This window comes from Pinus tabuliformis, chromosome X (assembly GCF_031772625.1).
Source record: "Pinus tabuliformis cultivar Carrire ecotype Pingquan chromosome X, CPIR1, whole genome shotgun sequence".
Lineage (NCBI taxonomy): Eukaryota > Viridiplantae > Streptophyta > Pinopsida > Pinales > Pinaceae > Pinus > Pinus tabuliformis.
In genome coordinates this window covers 1420733817-1420750341 of record NC_142308.1, presented here as the reverse complement: position 1 = coordinate 1420750341, position 16525 = coordinate 1420733817, and the positions used below count along the sequence as shown (strand labels likewise).

At 44.6% G+C, this 16525-nt stretch overlaps 1 protein-coding gene across 1 annotated transcript in view; it reads left to right on the top strand.

Annotated features, from left to right (window-relative positions):
* LOC149145361 (uncharacterized protein At5g02240-like) overlaps nucleotides 1-16525 on the top strand; it is a 221663-nt gene that overhangs the window by 120268 nt on the left and 84870 nt on the right. The window contains exon 5 of the mRNA XM_089448496.1: nucleotides 16247-16364. Within this exon, the coding sequence (XP_089304622.1) occupies nucleotides 16247-16364 (118 nt within the window). The remainder of the gene's footprint in view (nucleotides 1-16246; nucleotides 16365-16525) is intronic.

Sequence of the window (16525 nt, the reverse complement as noted above, 5' to 3'; positions counted from 1 at the left end):
GGGAACGCGCTCTCGAAATCAGGAGTGATTTCGTGAGCACGCTCTCGACCGCTTTCGAGTCGCTCCCGCTCGGTGCACATATTGGGAGCGGGATTTGGGGGGGGCTCCCCCACAACGCTGGATGGGATAAATTTTTAAATAGATGATCTTGGTAGAGTAAAAGACAAGAAACCCCCTCAAAAATGTTCTTATGATGGGCCTTTGAGAGTCCCACTATGGGTTCTTAGTTGCTATGGGTCGAGGAGATGAAGATCCAAACAAGGATTACTCCAAATGCTCAACTCGAGTACTTAGCTGATTCAAGCAAGAATTTCCCCAAGTCCTTGATACCTGATCAGAAAATATTTTCTACACAACTTCGAAAATTTTTGTTGGTTTCAATAGGGATGGGTTAACACAACAAAAAGGAAGTCTAGTGTCCAAGCAAGGATCCACTAGATATGCCTAATCAATTGTGTTTCCCATCCAAATGCAGGAGCAAACAAGCTACAACAAGTCCAAATGGCTATTGAAATAACAAATTAAAATTCAGTAGAAATTTAAATACAGATCATTAAAATATATTTACCATAACAAGATGAAGGCATACACACTTTAGCTTTTACCCCCAAAGACTTCGATTTATTGATCAGAAAAATATTACAGAACTTCCAGAGCCAATTACACCATCCAAAGATGATTACAATGAGGATCCTTAGGCTCAATTTATAGAAAATAGAGAGATCTAGATCCCCCTCCAAGTGGAAAATGACTAGGTCCAAAGAAGTGCACAATTTTGACTTGATCCTGGAGAATAACGACTAGTTGATGCTTGATCCATGCCAAAATTAAATCTTGTCCCTTGATCTAGAAGAAAAAATTCGAATTTATTGTTGAAGGCCTTGATCCTGGTCCAAGAAATATTTTTTCCAACCTTTTTTCCACCATGGTCAAAACATTTGGTTTTTCTTAAAAAATAGATTTTTCCCTTGATGGAGGAACTTAGAGAAATTAATTTCTTTTGGACCTATGAATTTTTGAGGGACTTTTCTCTTAGGAATTGAGTCCTTCAAATTTATTCTTCCTTGGAAAAGTCACTTTTCTCCAAAATTTATTTTTCCACTTTAAGAGAAATTTTATTTTCTCTCATTTTTATTTTTGACTAATTTATGGCATAACATTTTTGCTAGAAAATAAACTAAATGACTCTAGGGGGGGTTAAACACATTTTTTCACCTCAAAGTGGGTCTAAAAGAATATGTAAGTGATGATGTCTACATATGATTAATCATCCACCTAAATTATTCCTAGACAACACTTTTTACGTCAAGTATTACATAGGCATTCCATACAAAGGGGACTTTTACAGTTAGAACATGACCTCTAGACACAACCAACTCCAAATCCCTCCAACAAAGATCACCCACAACAACTCCACTCAAATACTGCGCATGCCTGGGACATTGTTGCGTAGGCCCTGTAAGAGAAATTCGTACTGATGAAGTGGGCTCCTTCCGCTTCTGTAATTCTCTTCTCTCCTTCAGTAAATTTGACAAGGAATGTCCAACAAATTATGTGGCTACTAATTCCTGGCACCAACTCTCCAAGGGATTGGGTAGCTTCTGGTTCTGTGTCCCAACTGAGCTCAGAAAATTTGTGGCACCTGTGCTATGCCTCTCCCTGTCTCCACAAGACAATGGTCATGACTTCCTAGGGTGGCACTCGTAGTCCACCGAAGAAAGGGGTGAGTTTCCTCCTTGGGAAACTCTGGTGCTCAACAACACTTTGTGACTTAGCTGAACAACTTGAGCAACAATAAAATTTGTCTGATGATAAAAATTCCCCAAATGCTTCTATCTTCCTCATATTTATAGTTGTTGCTTTCTCACTTCATGTGGGCCCCTTCACTAAGTAAATTGAACTCCCTCCTAAGCCATTCCCTCTTCCCTCCAATTCATTTTCCTCAAGGAGTGCACATTTCTTCATGGGGTAGTCCCCACATCCCACTATGTGATTAATATTCCCTTTGTCTAATGTTTGGGGCCTCCCTTGCCACGGAAAATTACATTAATTAATTTTCAGCCACTTTTCCTAAGTTTGTACCCGAAATTCTCTCCATCCAAAATTTGCAAAAATTGAGAAAGGTACTTAGAAATTTTTTATTGGAAGGGATATTACAATCCTCCCTGCCAAAAATTGCTTGTCCTCAAGCAATTCCTGAACAAGCGCTCTCTCCCCGCTGACCCAACTACCACTGCAAGCAATACCAGGGTCCCAATTGTGCCACTAAGCCACTCTCGATCCATATGCTAACCTGTCATAAAGGAGTCCCCAGATACTAGGGACCCAAGTCATTTCGCTCAATGTGAGGCACCCCTCCATGCGAAGACCCAAGGTGTAGGGGTGTGTGAGTCCTACCACCTCCTATCGGTAAGCAGGGCACCTCGATGTTGCCAAACCCTTGTCAATTCCACGGAAAGTTGTCCTGCCAGAAAATCGATCCTGGGTACCTCAAGAGGGAACTCCTAAAGATACAACCTAGGTCCCATAAAATAGATTCCTCGACCCGACATGCCAATCATGACCACCTCTTGCCAGTCATATAGCCACCCAAGTAAGGTGCTATCCTATCTCAACTAGTCTCTGGGAAGTTTTTTAAGTCCCTGCTATCGAATAGAGTCCCAATGGCATATCTGGGTGACCTCCCCCTGTGAGAACCCACTCTCCCCAATCCGTAACCCAACTGCTCAGCTCTGTAGCTCTTGGGTCCCAAACTAATCTCGAAGTGATTCCACCAAGTGGATGTTGCCCCAGTGTGGTCATAACTGTGATCCTCTCGTGCTCCTGTAGAGTCATCCACTTCGACAAACCTCCACTACACACTCAATAAGGGTAAACTCCACTACACGTAGCTCTATCCTGCAAGGGAACCCCGCCAAGGTTACCATCTACTGATCCACTCCCAGTCTCCTGTCGAAACAATAGTGAGAACGACCTTCCTCAACCTGTAGTGATCATCTCGTTGGTCTCCGACTAGTCATTCGAAGGAGGATGCAATCCTGTCTCTGTCATCCCATGATGCTCCCAAAACAAGGTAGTCATCTAACCCAATGGATCCCTTGATCCCATAGCCAGTTTGGAGGCCCATCGCTCCTAATTCTGCGCCCTGCCACTGAGTAGTGCCAATGACCGCTAAGAACCACACGTGCCAATCATCCTGCCATACTAGCGCAATGCCCCAAGTCATCAACGAATCTCTAGGGGAAAACTACTCTTTGTGCAATTGAAACCCAATGGAAGACTTGTATGATCTTCCCTATAGAAACTAGCACATCCTTGAATGTGGCTGAACTGCCAAGCCTTGAGAGGCCGAGATCCCATGTTGATCACAAAAGGAAACTGCCATGCTGACGCTGCGGCTCTCTAGTCATAATCAGTGATCCAACATGCTCATACTGGGCCCTCCCCTCCTGTATCTCTCGACCACCATACAGGTAATGACCAAAGCTATGCCCAACATGCGGGGACAACTCAACAATGCCCGAGCCTCCCACCCCATGGCTAGCCTCGATCCTAAGCAACAACAGGGAATACCCGCCTCACCATGTGGAGAAAACCTCAGTGATCTCCCATGTGTTGACCCAAGAATGAGCTAGATCTCTCTCTGTCAGGGTCCTGCTTATCTCAAAGTGGAGTAATCCACTCATCAACTGAAACCTTGGCTCCCAAGTTTGCGGTGACATAATTCTGACAACTATTGTGATCCATTTGTGCCTCACCTCTGATCCCTGTGGGTATAGGTTCCATATATCAAGGGACAATCTGGTGTATACCCCACAACCCTGCTCCTGCCTTTCCACACAACGAACTCTACCATCCCGTCTTCGGATGGTGTACCCAAAAAACTGCCAGAAGCCTATTTGCCCTCCTATAGAACAGGTCTATCATCCCTTGCGCCGCATGCCCCTGCAATGCTTCAGAATGCCTTGCCAAAGTTGTGTCATACAGATCCCCCATAATCATACCCTCAAGGGGGTACTCGAGGGCATATGCTACCTTTGCAATATACCATGTAATCGCTACGCCTCCATGTGCCAACACACGCATATTTCGTTTGCCCCAACAGGAAAACTCCTCTCCTGTCCATGATACTCTGGGTCACATCCATCTGCCTCAGGTGAGTCTCTTGTGCCCTACTGCTTGTGATGAGGGCATCAAGGGACAACAACCAGCTCCTCTGTGACTGTATGCAAGTCCCTATGGATATACTCAAGAGGTGATCATCGTTGCATATCTCTATACACCACAGAATGCCAGGGCTAGAGGCTGAGTCAATGTGCAGCAACCTGCATCCTGTCAAGGTCACCATCTCTACTACCACACCTCCATGACCTCGAATGGGTGGACCTCCCCTCCTGATCCTCTCAGAGAGATCTAACAGGCAAACCTCCCTACGTGCCAATGGTGGTGTCACTAAGGTGTTGCTGCCTGGTGTCCTCTGCACCCCACATATCCGTAGGAAAGCCTCATCCCCATACAATGCTCTGTCTGGTGGCCTGTCGATGCCACCTCCTCCGATTAGCCCCTGCAAGAGTATGTTGATCATCCTGCGACTCCACGCTTGATCCACATGCTAGGACAACTCATGGAGTCCACGTACTCCCCTGTCGATCTAGCAAGCCACTAGAGCTTCTCGGAACTCTGATAGAAAACCGAGGGTGTGTGTGCCCTCAATCCCTGGATCTAGTGCACAACTACTACCATCGCCGACGACTCCATGATGTGATGGGGAATCCCACCTGGATCCCAAAAGTAGTTTGGCCCTCGAGCCCCTCTGGTAACCCACGACCCCTGCTGAACTATGGCCATGGATACATCCCGACACTTAACCCGCTCCATCGGTTACCAGCTCAATACCTCTTGCCATCCAACCCTATGAGACAGATCAAATGCAAGTGCACGAATATACGTAACAACTCCACCCTGCGAACGCTGTGCCCTATGCAACTCATGTTGCCTCGTCTCACTATCCTGGTCAACATATACGATTTGTCTAGGTAACTCAGCCACTCTCCCTCCAACGTGCAGAGGTAACTTAACAATACTGCAGGCCCCCTCTATGTAAGCCTGAAGAGAGCTACTGACTGGAAGTATTGCAACTCTGCTAGTTGCCTGCGTATATATCTACTCCTTGTCGATGGCAGGCCCAAAAGATGACTGCCCATCCTCCTCCATCATGGGCTCAACAAGAGTCTTGAGCTACCCCACCACATGTAGCTCCTCAAGCATAACATCCTCATCTAGCTCATGCTCCTCAAGGTGCTATCCATGCTACTGTAAGTAGCGGTCATTTGGGAATTTTGTCATAGCTCTAGGTACCTCTGCGCTTACTAGCACCTCATCAATGGAAGGTCTTGTGGGTGTGTGCCCAATTGTCTCCACCAATGCGTCAATCAAGGATACCAAAGGAAACTTCCACAAGGGTGGCTCCTGTGTCACACTGGGTGTATCTATGTGCTCCTCATGACCCTGTGTACCCTCAACCTCCTCTTAGGCTCCTGATGTCTAAAACCAGGTCTCCACCAGCAAAATCATCTCCTGGACTCACCCTCTAACTGCCCTCCTCTACCTGATGATCCAACCCCTGAACCATACTTCTCCTCCTCCTGTTCATCCAAGAAATGAGGCATGGTAGGATGGCCAGACTGTCCATATGTATGGGTGTTGTATGGCTAGGGTGTGCGTGCATATGCTTGGGTTCTCCGCTGGTTATGTATCATTTGTTGCATCTCCTCTAGGATCTGCTGGTTCTGCCTCATCGACTCTTGCATGATCTTGTTAGCCTCCCCGAGTCCCCACAGTTGGCCAAGATCATGCTCTGATACCACTGTAATGTTCCAAACTGGAATTTTAACAGTGATATTTAAGCAAGAATACAATGCAACATAGAAAATTCAAACAACAATTAACACCCATAAAATTTACACTAGAACTGCACCAAACTGAGCCATTTTATTATCAAGAGGAGAGTACAAGTATATGGAACATGTGCACCTGGGCTTGCGAAAGGAAGCTAGATAATCCCAGGTGAGTTAATGCTTCCTGGAAACAAGGAATTCGACCCCTCCTAAAAGGTACTGTGCTGGCCCTAGAAATTCTACACCGTTGCCTAACTTGGGACCACTGTTTGGCCTTTGAAATATGCCCAAAAAATTATGCCAAATTAAATCTAGGCTCCCCACCAAAAACCTAGTAAAACCTAGAAAGGGTTTCCTCTAGTTTTGATGCTCCAAATTTGACCCCAAATTCCCAGCACTTCTCCACTGCTAGTAAATTTTGACCTGCCGGAAATTCTGTCTTTACAACTCTCCAAAACAGTGGAAAATCTCCTCTAGGCACCCTTCTAACTCCACAAAACAAACCAGCTCTAAATCCCAAGAACAAAGACCACCCACAACAGCTCCACTCAAATACTGCGCAGACCCTGGGACAATGCTGCGTAGGTCCTGCAAGAGAAATTTGTACTGATGAATTGGGCTCCTTCTGCTTCTGTAATTCTCTTCTCTCCTCCAACAAATTTGATAAGGAATGTCCAGCAAATTATGTGGCTAGTAATTCCCGACACCAACTCTTCAAGGGACTGCGTAGCTTCTGGTTCTGCGTCCCAGCTGAGCTCAAAAAATTTGTGGCACCTGTGCTATGCCTCTCCCTGTCTCCACATGACAACGCTGATGACTTCCTAGGGTGGCACTTGTAGTCCACTGAAGAAAGGGGTGAGTTTCCTCCTTGGGAAACTCTGGTACTCAACAACTCTTTGTGACTCAGCTGAACAACTTGAGCAACAATAAAATATGTCTAATTATCAAAAAGCCCCAAATGCTTCTATCTTCCTCATATTTATAGTTGTTGCTTTCTCACTTCATGTGGGCCCCTTCACCAAGTAAATTGGACTCCCTCCTAAGCTATTCCCTCTTCCCTCCAATTCGATTTCCTCAGGGAGTGTGTATTTCTTCATGGGGTAGTCCCCACATCCCACTATGTGATTAATCTTCCCTTTGTCTAATGTTTGGGGCCTCCCCTGCCACAAAAAATTAAATTAATTAATTTTCAGCCACTTTTCCTAAGTTTGTACCCAAAATATTCTCCATCCAATATTTGCAAAAATTGAGAAAGGCATTAGTAGATTTTTATTGCAAGGGATATTATAGTCCTCCCCGCCAAAAATTGCTTGTCCTCGAGCAATTCCTGAACAAGCGCTCTCTCCCCGCTGACCCAACTACGACTGCAAGCAATACTGGGGTCCCAATTGTGCCACTGAGCCACTCCCGATCCATACACTAACCTATCATTAAGGAGTCCCCAGGTACTAGAGACCCAAGTCATTCCGCTCAATGTGGAGCACCCCTCGTTCCATGCGCAGACCCATGGTGTAGGGGTGTGTGAGTCCTCCCATTCTCTATCGGTAAGCAGAGCACCTCGATGTTGCCAAACCCCTGTCAATTCCACAAAAATCGTCCTATCGGAAAATCGATCCTAGGTACCTCAAGAAGGAACTCCTAAAGATACAACCCAAGTCCCATAAAATAGATCCCTCGAATCAGCGTGCCAATCACAACCACCTCCTGCTTGTCATATAGCCACCTAAGTAAGGCGCTATCCTGTCTCAACTGGTCTCCGGGAAGTGAAGTCCCTGCTATCGACCAGGGTCCCAATGGCATATCTAGGTGACCTCCCCCTGTGAAAACCCATTATCCCCAATCCGTAACCCAACTGCTCAGCCTTGTAGCTCCCGAGTCCCAAACTAATCTCGAAGTGAGTCCACCAAGTGGATGTTGCCCCGGTGTGGTCATAACTATGACCCTCTTGTGCTCCTGCAGAGTCATCCACTCCGACAAACCTCCGCTACACAACCAATAGGGGGAAACTCCACTACACGCAAGTCTATCTTGCTAGGGAACCTCGCCAAGGTTAGAAGGGCTTTCCTCGACCTGTAGTGATCATCCTGTTGATCTCCGACCTGTCATCTGAAGGAGGATGCAATCTTGTCTCTGTCATCCCCATGATCCTCCCAAAACAAGGTAGTCCTCTAACCCAATGGATCCCTTGATCCCACAGCCAGATTGGAGGCCCATCGCTCCTAATTCCTGTTGCTTGCCACTGAGTAGTGCCAATGACCGCTAAGAACCACATGTGCCAATCATCCTACCATACTAGCGCAGTGCCCCAAGTCATTAGCGAATCTCTAGGGGAAACCTACTCTTTGTGCAACTGAAACCCAATGGAACACTTGTACGATCTTCCCTTGTAGAAACTAGCACATCCCTGAATGTGGCTGAACTGCCAAGCCTTGAGAGGCCGAGATCCCATGTTGACCGCAAAAGGAAACTACCATGCTGTCGCTACAACTCTCTAGTCATAATCAGCGGTCCAACATGCTCATACTGGGCCCTCCCCTCTTGTATCTCTCGACCACCATACAGGTAATGACCAAAGCTATGCCCAACATGCGGGGACAACTTAACAATGCCCAAGTCTCCCACCCGATGGCTAGCCTCGATCCTAAGCAACAACAAGGAATACCTGCCTCGCCATGTGGAGAAAACCTCAGTGATCTCCCATGTGTTGACCCAAGAATGAGCTAGATCTCTCTCTGTCAGGGTCTTGCTCATCTCGAAGTGGAGCGATCCACTCGTCAACTGAAACCTTGGATCCCAAGTTTGCGGCGACATAATTTTGACCACTGTTGTGATCCATCCGCACCTCACCTCTGATCCATGTGGGTATAGGCTCCATATATCAAGGGACAATCTGGTGTATACCCCACGACCGTGCTCCTGTCTAGCCACACAACAGACTCTACCATCTCGTCTTCGGATGGTGTACCCAAAAAATTCCAGAAGCTTACGTGCCCTCCTGTAGAACAGGTCTGTCATCCCTTATGCCTCATGCCCCTGCAATGCTTTGGAATGCCCTGCCGAAGGTGTGTCATACAGATCCCCCATAATTGTTGATTTGGGGTAGCATCGGATGTGCTCTATCCATGAAAATTGGTGGAGAGGCCAAAGCACATGAGATCTCCAAGGCCCAGAAACGGTTTGGGGAAATTCCACCCGGTTAGAGAGAGATTAAAGTAATTAATATTTTTTAATGGGTTCCTAAGTCTAAACTTAGGAAAATAAAAATACTAATGGGTATTAATATAAAACTGGGTGAGAAGGTTCTAAATGACATGGATCAAGCCAAATCTAATCTTAGCCATTGATTAGAGATTTAATCGCAGTCGTTGAAGACCCAACAGAAAAGTATAAGAGGAGGCTTGAGGGTCAGTTGGAGATACACCAAGTTGATCAGTTAGTTCGATTTTCTGGAGCGGGGTTTGCTGAGAGAAATCGAACTAGTGATCAGAGTTGTAGCGAGGGGCAGTGAGTGCATAGCAGAGAGGCAGAGATAGTGCCGAAGGACCAGCATAGAGGCAGAGAAGGCTACGTAGAGCCAGCAGGAGCCACGCAGAGGGCCAGAGGGATTGCGTAGAGGCTACTAGGGCCTGCGTGAGTGACACAGAGGGCCAGAGAGCCTACGCAAAGCATCAGAGGGCTGATGCAGAGGGTTCCAAGCTGACACAGAGGCCAAGAGTGCTGACACAGAGCCTCAGAGAGGCGTTGGAGAGTTTTTTCGTGGAGAAGACTTGTCGAATATTTGCTTCCGAAGAGAGGTATTATTGCCAGATTGATTTCTCTGTCGGGTGAGCTAGTTTGGCAGCTAGTTGTACTCAAGAAAGCTGCTTAATAATAAAACCCTTAGAACTGCTCCACCGGTTTTCCTAAGTTGGGTTTTTCCGGGGACAAATGTCCAAAAATAGTGGTGTCCCTTGTGTGTTTGTCTATTTCTTTCAGTTGATGACCTGTAGATGGTTGAGACTACATTTGTGTTTATTTCAGTGTTTATATGGTTAAATCACTTGTTAAGTAATTAAACAAGTAGGTGAAATAAACTAGATAGTGCAGGAAGAATTTCTAATGGGTTAGACTTAGAAATTTCAACATGGTATCAGAGCGTTGCAGATCACAGGAGAACTAAAGGCATAAGCGAAATCAGAAAATTTGTAGCAGAAAGAGTTGTCCCGAGAGATAGAAGTTGTTCCTAATCAGAAAGTAGCAGAGAAGGAGTGACGCAGAGGGCCTGCATCAACAGTTCGAGCTAGAGAGAGGGCTAGCACAGAAGCAGTGAGAGGTAGAAGAGGCTCACAAAGAGCCACGTCATCCTGCTCAGCTAGGTGGGAGTGACGTAGTTGGCTAGAGGAGCGATTCAACCTTGTTGGGATTGCGCAAAGCTAAGTGGCTCAGTTTCTTCAGCTGCTAGGGCCTAGGAGCTGTGGGTAGATTGTGGATTGTGAAGCTGGTGGGGTGCTCTTGTTGTCAAAGCAGAACCGTTCCTAATGGGACAAAACCAAGGTAGAGGGAGTCGCTACCTAGGCGGATTTCTAGCCATGAAATCCAGATTAGTGTTATAGGAGCAAAGGGGATCAGAGAGGTGTGGTTCGACTGTTGGTAGAAGGATTTCTAGGAGGGAAGTCGAGACCCAGAGGGAGTCTAGGAGAGGATTTCTAGGAGGGAAATCGAGACTCAGAGGGAGTCTAGAAGAGAACTTCCAGGAGGGAAGTAGAGACTTAGAGGGAGTCGAAGAGAAGAGCGAAGATGGCAATGAACGGACTGAGGGATCAGGACAAGTTGGATGGGGAATCCAACTTTGTCATCTTGAAGGCCAGGATCTTGTCTATTCTGGATAGACATCGCATTAAGGCCTTTGCCTTGAGAACGTAGCTATCCCAGTCGACCTAACTGATAACGAAAAGTATGAGGATGCAATGGCCAAGGCAAAGTGCATAATCCTTGATGGGGTCAAGGATCATGTAGTTCAACATATTGATCCCTTGACAACATTGTATTAGGGCACTTCCGTGCAGAGGAAGATGCTACTGGAGAATCAACTGCGGTCGTATTAGATGCAAAAGGAGGAATAGATAGATCACTTCCTCAGCATGTTGCAGGAGATTTGGGACCAACTTACCTCCATAGGGGCCACGCCAGATCAGGAGTTGACGGTGAGGACCGCCCTGAATGCAGTCTCCTAGGAGTGGGAGACATTCATCCAAAGTATTTTGGGCAGAGTGACTCTTCCAGGATGGGAAGAGTTGTGGGCAGCGCTTCACCAAGAAGAGATCAAACGACTGACCAAGGCGGGAAGTAGCAGCAAAGGAGGTCGAATCAAGAAAGAGGAGGAAGAGGATGCGGCTCTGACATCTGTGGGACAACAAAGGAAGAGGAAGAAGAAGGACATCTCCAAGATAAAGTGCTTCCATTGTGGGGAGTTGGGCCATTATGCAACCTAGTGTCCCAGGAAGAAGAATGAGGGATAGGCTTCTGACTCCAAGGCAGCATCGGCTAAGGCGGAGAAGGAAGTGGAGACTGATGACGATTGTGCCATGAGTGCTCATGCACCTCTAGAGAAGAGGTGGGGTGACATCGAACTGTAGTTAGGAGGACTACAGGAGATGTGGGGCAGGATCCTTGAGGTAACCAAACTCTTGGATCATATCCAGCTATGGGAGCCCCAAGAAAGATAATAGTCGAATGGAGGATGTCGGTAGAAGCAAGATGTAGATGAAGCGACAGAATAGTGCTAGGGTGCAGGGATTTGTAGCAACGCAGTGGGGGTTGCAGCAGTGCGAGAGACACAGTGGAGGTTGCAACAATGCAGGAAGGCACAAAGTTGTTTGCAACAGTGTGAGAGGCACAAAGTTGTTGCAACAACGCAAAGGTAGCAGAGGAAGCATAGGATAGCAGCAGAGAGAGCTTCAACATCTGGAGGGCTTCTAGCTTGACAAGGATGTCAGTAGTTGGGTAGATCAGTTACCACTGTCTCAGTAACTGAGTTGCAGTGCAACAGTAGCAGTGGTAGTGCTATGGGCAACACGATGTAGCATGATGAGAGAGGGCTGGAGTGTTGGGAGAAAGGGCCAGCAACAACATGGATGCAGAGGGAGCTGCAGTACAGATGTAGTAGTGGCAATGGCAGAGCGATGGGCAACAGTACAGGAGGAAGCAGTGCAGAGGATGTCGGGCAGTAGGCCAAGCATCAACACAGGTACCGGTGTCGGATGATCAGAGTGATGTTCAGTAGTGGAGTATTACTAGAGCACATTGCTCGCTAAGAGGGAGTGTTGATTTGGGGTAGCATTGGATGTGCTCTAGCCATGAAAATTGGTGGAGAGGCTAAAGCGCATGAGATACCCAAGACTCAGAAATGGTTTGGGGAAATTTCACCTAGTTAGAGAGATATTAAAATAATTAATATTTTTAATGGGTTCCTAAGTCTAAACTTAGGAAAATAAAAATATTAATGGGTATTAATATAAAATTGGGTGAGAAGGTTCTAAATGACATGGATCAAGCCAAATCTAATCTTAGCCATTGATTAGAGATTTAATCTCGGCCGTTGAAGACTCAACAAAAAAAGTATAAGAGGAGGCTTGAGGGTCAGTTGGAGATACACCAAGTTGATCAGTCAGTTCGATTTTCTGGAGCGGGGTTTGCTGAGAGAAATCGAACCAATGATCAGAGTTGCAGCGAGGGGCAGTGAGTGCATAGCAGAGAGGCAGAGATAGTGCCGAAGGACCAGTGCAGAGGCAGAGAAGACTATGCAGGGCCAACAGGAGCCACGCAGAGGGCCAGAGGGATTGCGTACAGGCTACCAGGGCCTGCGTGAGTGACGGTGAGGGCCAAAGACCCTGCACAGAGCATCAGAGGGCTGACACAAAGGGTTCCAGGCTGACGCAGAGGCCAAGAGGGCTGACGCAGAGCCTCAGAGAGGCATTGGAGAGTTTTTTCGTGGAGCAGACTTGCCGAATATCTGCTTCCAAAGAGAGGTATTACTGCCAGATTGATTTCTCTGTCGGGTGAGCCAGTTTGGCACCCAATTGTACTCAAGAAAGCTGCTTAATAATAAAACCCTCAAAACTGCTGCATCGGTTTTCCCAAGTTGGGTTTTTCCGGGGACAATTGTCCAAAAATAATGGTGTCCCTTGTGTGTTTGTCTATTTCTTTCAGTTGATGATCTGTAGATGGTTGAGACTGCATTTGTGTTTATTTCATATTTATATGGTTAAATAACTTGTTAAGTAATTAAACAAGTAGGTGAAATAAACCAAATAGTGCAGGAAGAATTTCTAACTAGTTAGACTTAGAAATTTCAACAATAATCACACCCTCAAAGCGGGAGTCCAGGGCAAAGCATATGCTACCTCTGCAACATACCATGTCATCCCTATGCCTCCACGTGCCACGTGCCAATATCCTAGAGATGGAGAGGTTTTGGCCCTCATAGGTTTTCCTCTCTAGGAGAGGTTTTGGCCCTGGCTAGCAGCCTATATCCTATGTCCATTTGTATTATTGATCTTCATAGTTTGGTAGCTGTTTGATGATAAGAACACTATAATAATCAAGAGAAGAAGAGTTAATTATAAATACTACGAGTTGAAGAAAAGAACATCACAAGCAATTATCAAAGTGAGGAGAAATCACCCTAATCTAGCTGCCATAGATTTCTCAATAGGCTAAGGGGTATCTCTATAGAAACTCACAAATTAGGGGATATCATGCCGGTTCTGGTTCGGACCTGGTATGGTTCCTAGTTCTCTATTCGATGACGTGTCCAATCTTGATAACCTTTCCTGGAATTGCAAAAATTCCAGAATAGTATGATCCGGAATTATAACAGGAATTTCCAAATAGACCTTATGCAATATGACTTCTAATAGGAATTTGAAATGGATAATTATATATTTTGTCATCATGTTGGATAACTTTTTAGGATTCTAGAAGCCATCTAGAGCCTCTTTGTTGATTTATTTTTGGTTTAGAGATGGATCACATTAGGTGCTATTTCAGTTATATTCACCCCAACTTCCTATATATACAAGGAACTTTGCATATTTGTGTACAATGGTTTATTTCCACATGGATGCACATGACTGTATATGTTTTTTTTTCAAAATTTCTATATTTATGTATTTTTTGGTCAATTGGTTTTTTCTGGTTCTGGTATAGTTCCTGGTTTTCGGTTCGACCAGTTCGATGACTTGTCCAGTTCTGATAACCTTGCCTAGAATTGCTAAAATTCCAGGAAAGCATGATCTGGAATTATAACAGGAATTGCTAAATAGACCTTATGAAATATTTCTTGTAATAGGGAGGTATGATATGAAATGGATAATTATATAGTTTGTGTAATATTCTTTTTAAGAAATTTACTAGTGATAACAGTGATGTTCTAGAGAAACTACAAAATTCTTTGCAAAGATATCAATAGTTGGAAGAGAAAAACACTAAATTCTACAACTGTACTCAAAATTTCAATCCAACAATGAAGCAATGCAATATCAATTAGGGGCAAGCCAGAACTTTATTGAATTCACCACTGGAATTGTCATACAAGGGAGCGTTTACAACATGGAACTCTTCTCTGAAAAAATGATAATTAACCTAGCAACTCGTGGCCCCTTGGTTATGACAAATTAGGCCCTCAAGACCACAACAATATTCTACCCAATGAGGACAAGGTCTCGACCTCTGCAATGATATCTCGGCTCCGGTAAAATGAATTTGGCCTCAATAATGAACTTGACCCCAAAATAAACTCGGTCTCTCTGCAAGTTAGCTCCAATAAATAGACTTGGCCTCTGCAATTGAATTCATCCTTAGCAAATTGACTCGACCCCAACAAATGAATTCGGTCTCAGCAATAATTCGGTCTTCAGGAAATAATGATGAACTCGACTCTTCTGGAAATTATAGCAAATGGAAACTTGGCCCTCTCAAAAAACTTGGCCTCAACAAAGATTCGGTCTCCAAGAAATAATGATGATCTTGGCCCTCTGGAAAATTATGGCAATGTAATTTGGCTTTCTTCTGAAGTTGTCAAATCACCCCCCTTGGAGATACAAATTCGGCCCTCCTGAAGATAATAAGTTCGGCCTCCTTCTGAAGCTAGCAATTTGGCCTCCTAGATTTAGCAATTCAGCCTCCTCTGGTAAATAGCAATTCGGCCTCCTCTCAAAGATGTCCCTGCAAATGCAATAACCCAGTTCAGAAAATTAACCCTTCAACCAAGGGTTCCTCCTCTGGAAATCTGCTCCAAACACCTGCAAATCACAAATGGGAGATCTGAAGTAATCCCCCCTCAAGAGCCAACTAGGGTGGCTCTTGAAGTCCAACGAAATCAGCTAAAGAGTTCCGCTTGAAACCCTTGCATGGGACTCTCTCGAGCCAAGTCGATTTTCAGAAAATGATGAATAGAATAGGATGATTGAGAAGTGACCTCCTCTCCCTTTTTAAAGATTTGTTGGGATCTTTCTCCAATCTTCTAGAAGCACCTTTATTATTATTTTAATTGATAAAGTCACTAAGTGGGTTTTTCTTATTTTCTCCAAGTGACTTTTGCCCCTTTTATTTATTAATATTATAAAGTAGAGTTAGGCAAAATTTGTTTGTCCCCTTAACAATTCCCCCTTTTCTAGCCTAAAGGAGACAAGTTAGGCTAGTAGGAAAGACAACTCCATACTCAAGTGATTGGGGACATTACAGTTTGTGGTCATGTTGGATACTTTTTCGGGTGGAAAATCAGAGTGATAGCTTTGTTAGGAAAATTTTAGGAGCTAATCCGGACTTTATGATTTAGGGTCCTGAAGTTTCACAGAGCCAATTTTAAACACTAAATAGATATATGTGTACTAAAATACCTTGCAGTTTTCCTTGTCTTCTACAAATGCTGTCTGTCTGACTGTATTTGCATCTGTGTGCTTTGAATTTGTATTGGACAATTCCAACATTCACAGAATTACAAATTGGTTTATTTTCTGTCAAAATGAAGATTTATTCTTTTTAAAATCTTAAGAGGTAAGGATATATATGTAATGTAAGTAAAGCATAATAGAGCAGTATTTTGGAGGAGCTAGATAGGCAATCTTTTTTATCTGATTTTGGTATTGCATGTTCGAGATATGAATGGTTTGAGTACTGGACTCTTTTTAACTGTAGTACTTCTGAACAATTTCCAGGGAGCATTTGGATTAGGACCATAGATAAACATGGTTTGAGTAATTATAGCATTATCTTTGTTGATATTTTCCATTTTAATCTAAATTTCCTTGAAATGGGATCTTAGAACCTTTCTTTATCATAAATTAAAAGACTGCATGTGTGCTTTGTAGGGTGAGGGTGCTTTGCGAGAAGCATACAAGAAGCATGAGCACATCAGCTACTATATCGTCCGGCCTGGTGGTTTAACTAACGGAGAAGGGGGAAAACATGGTATCGTTGTTGATCAAGGTAAGTGTCCCATGCCATATCTCTTTGATGTTCATGTAATTGTTTGTAACGCCATTAAATAAACCATCCAATGAAAAAGGATTGCATATACATCCTACAAAAGTCTGAAGGTGTAGGACACATATGAGAGAGATTTACTCTTATGAGCCATTATGCTGATA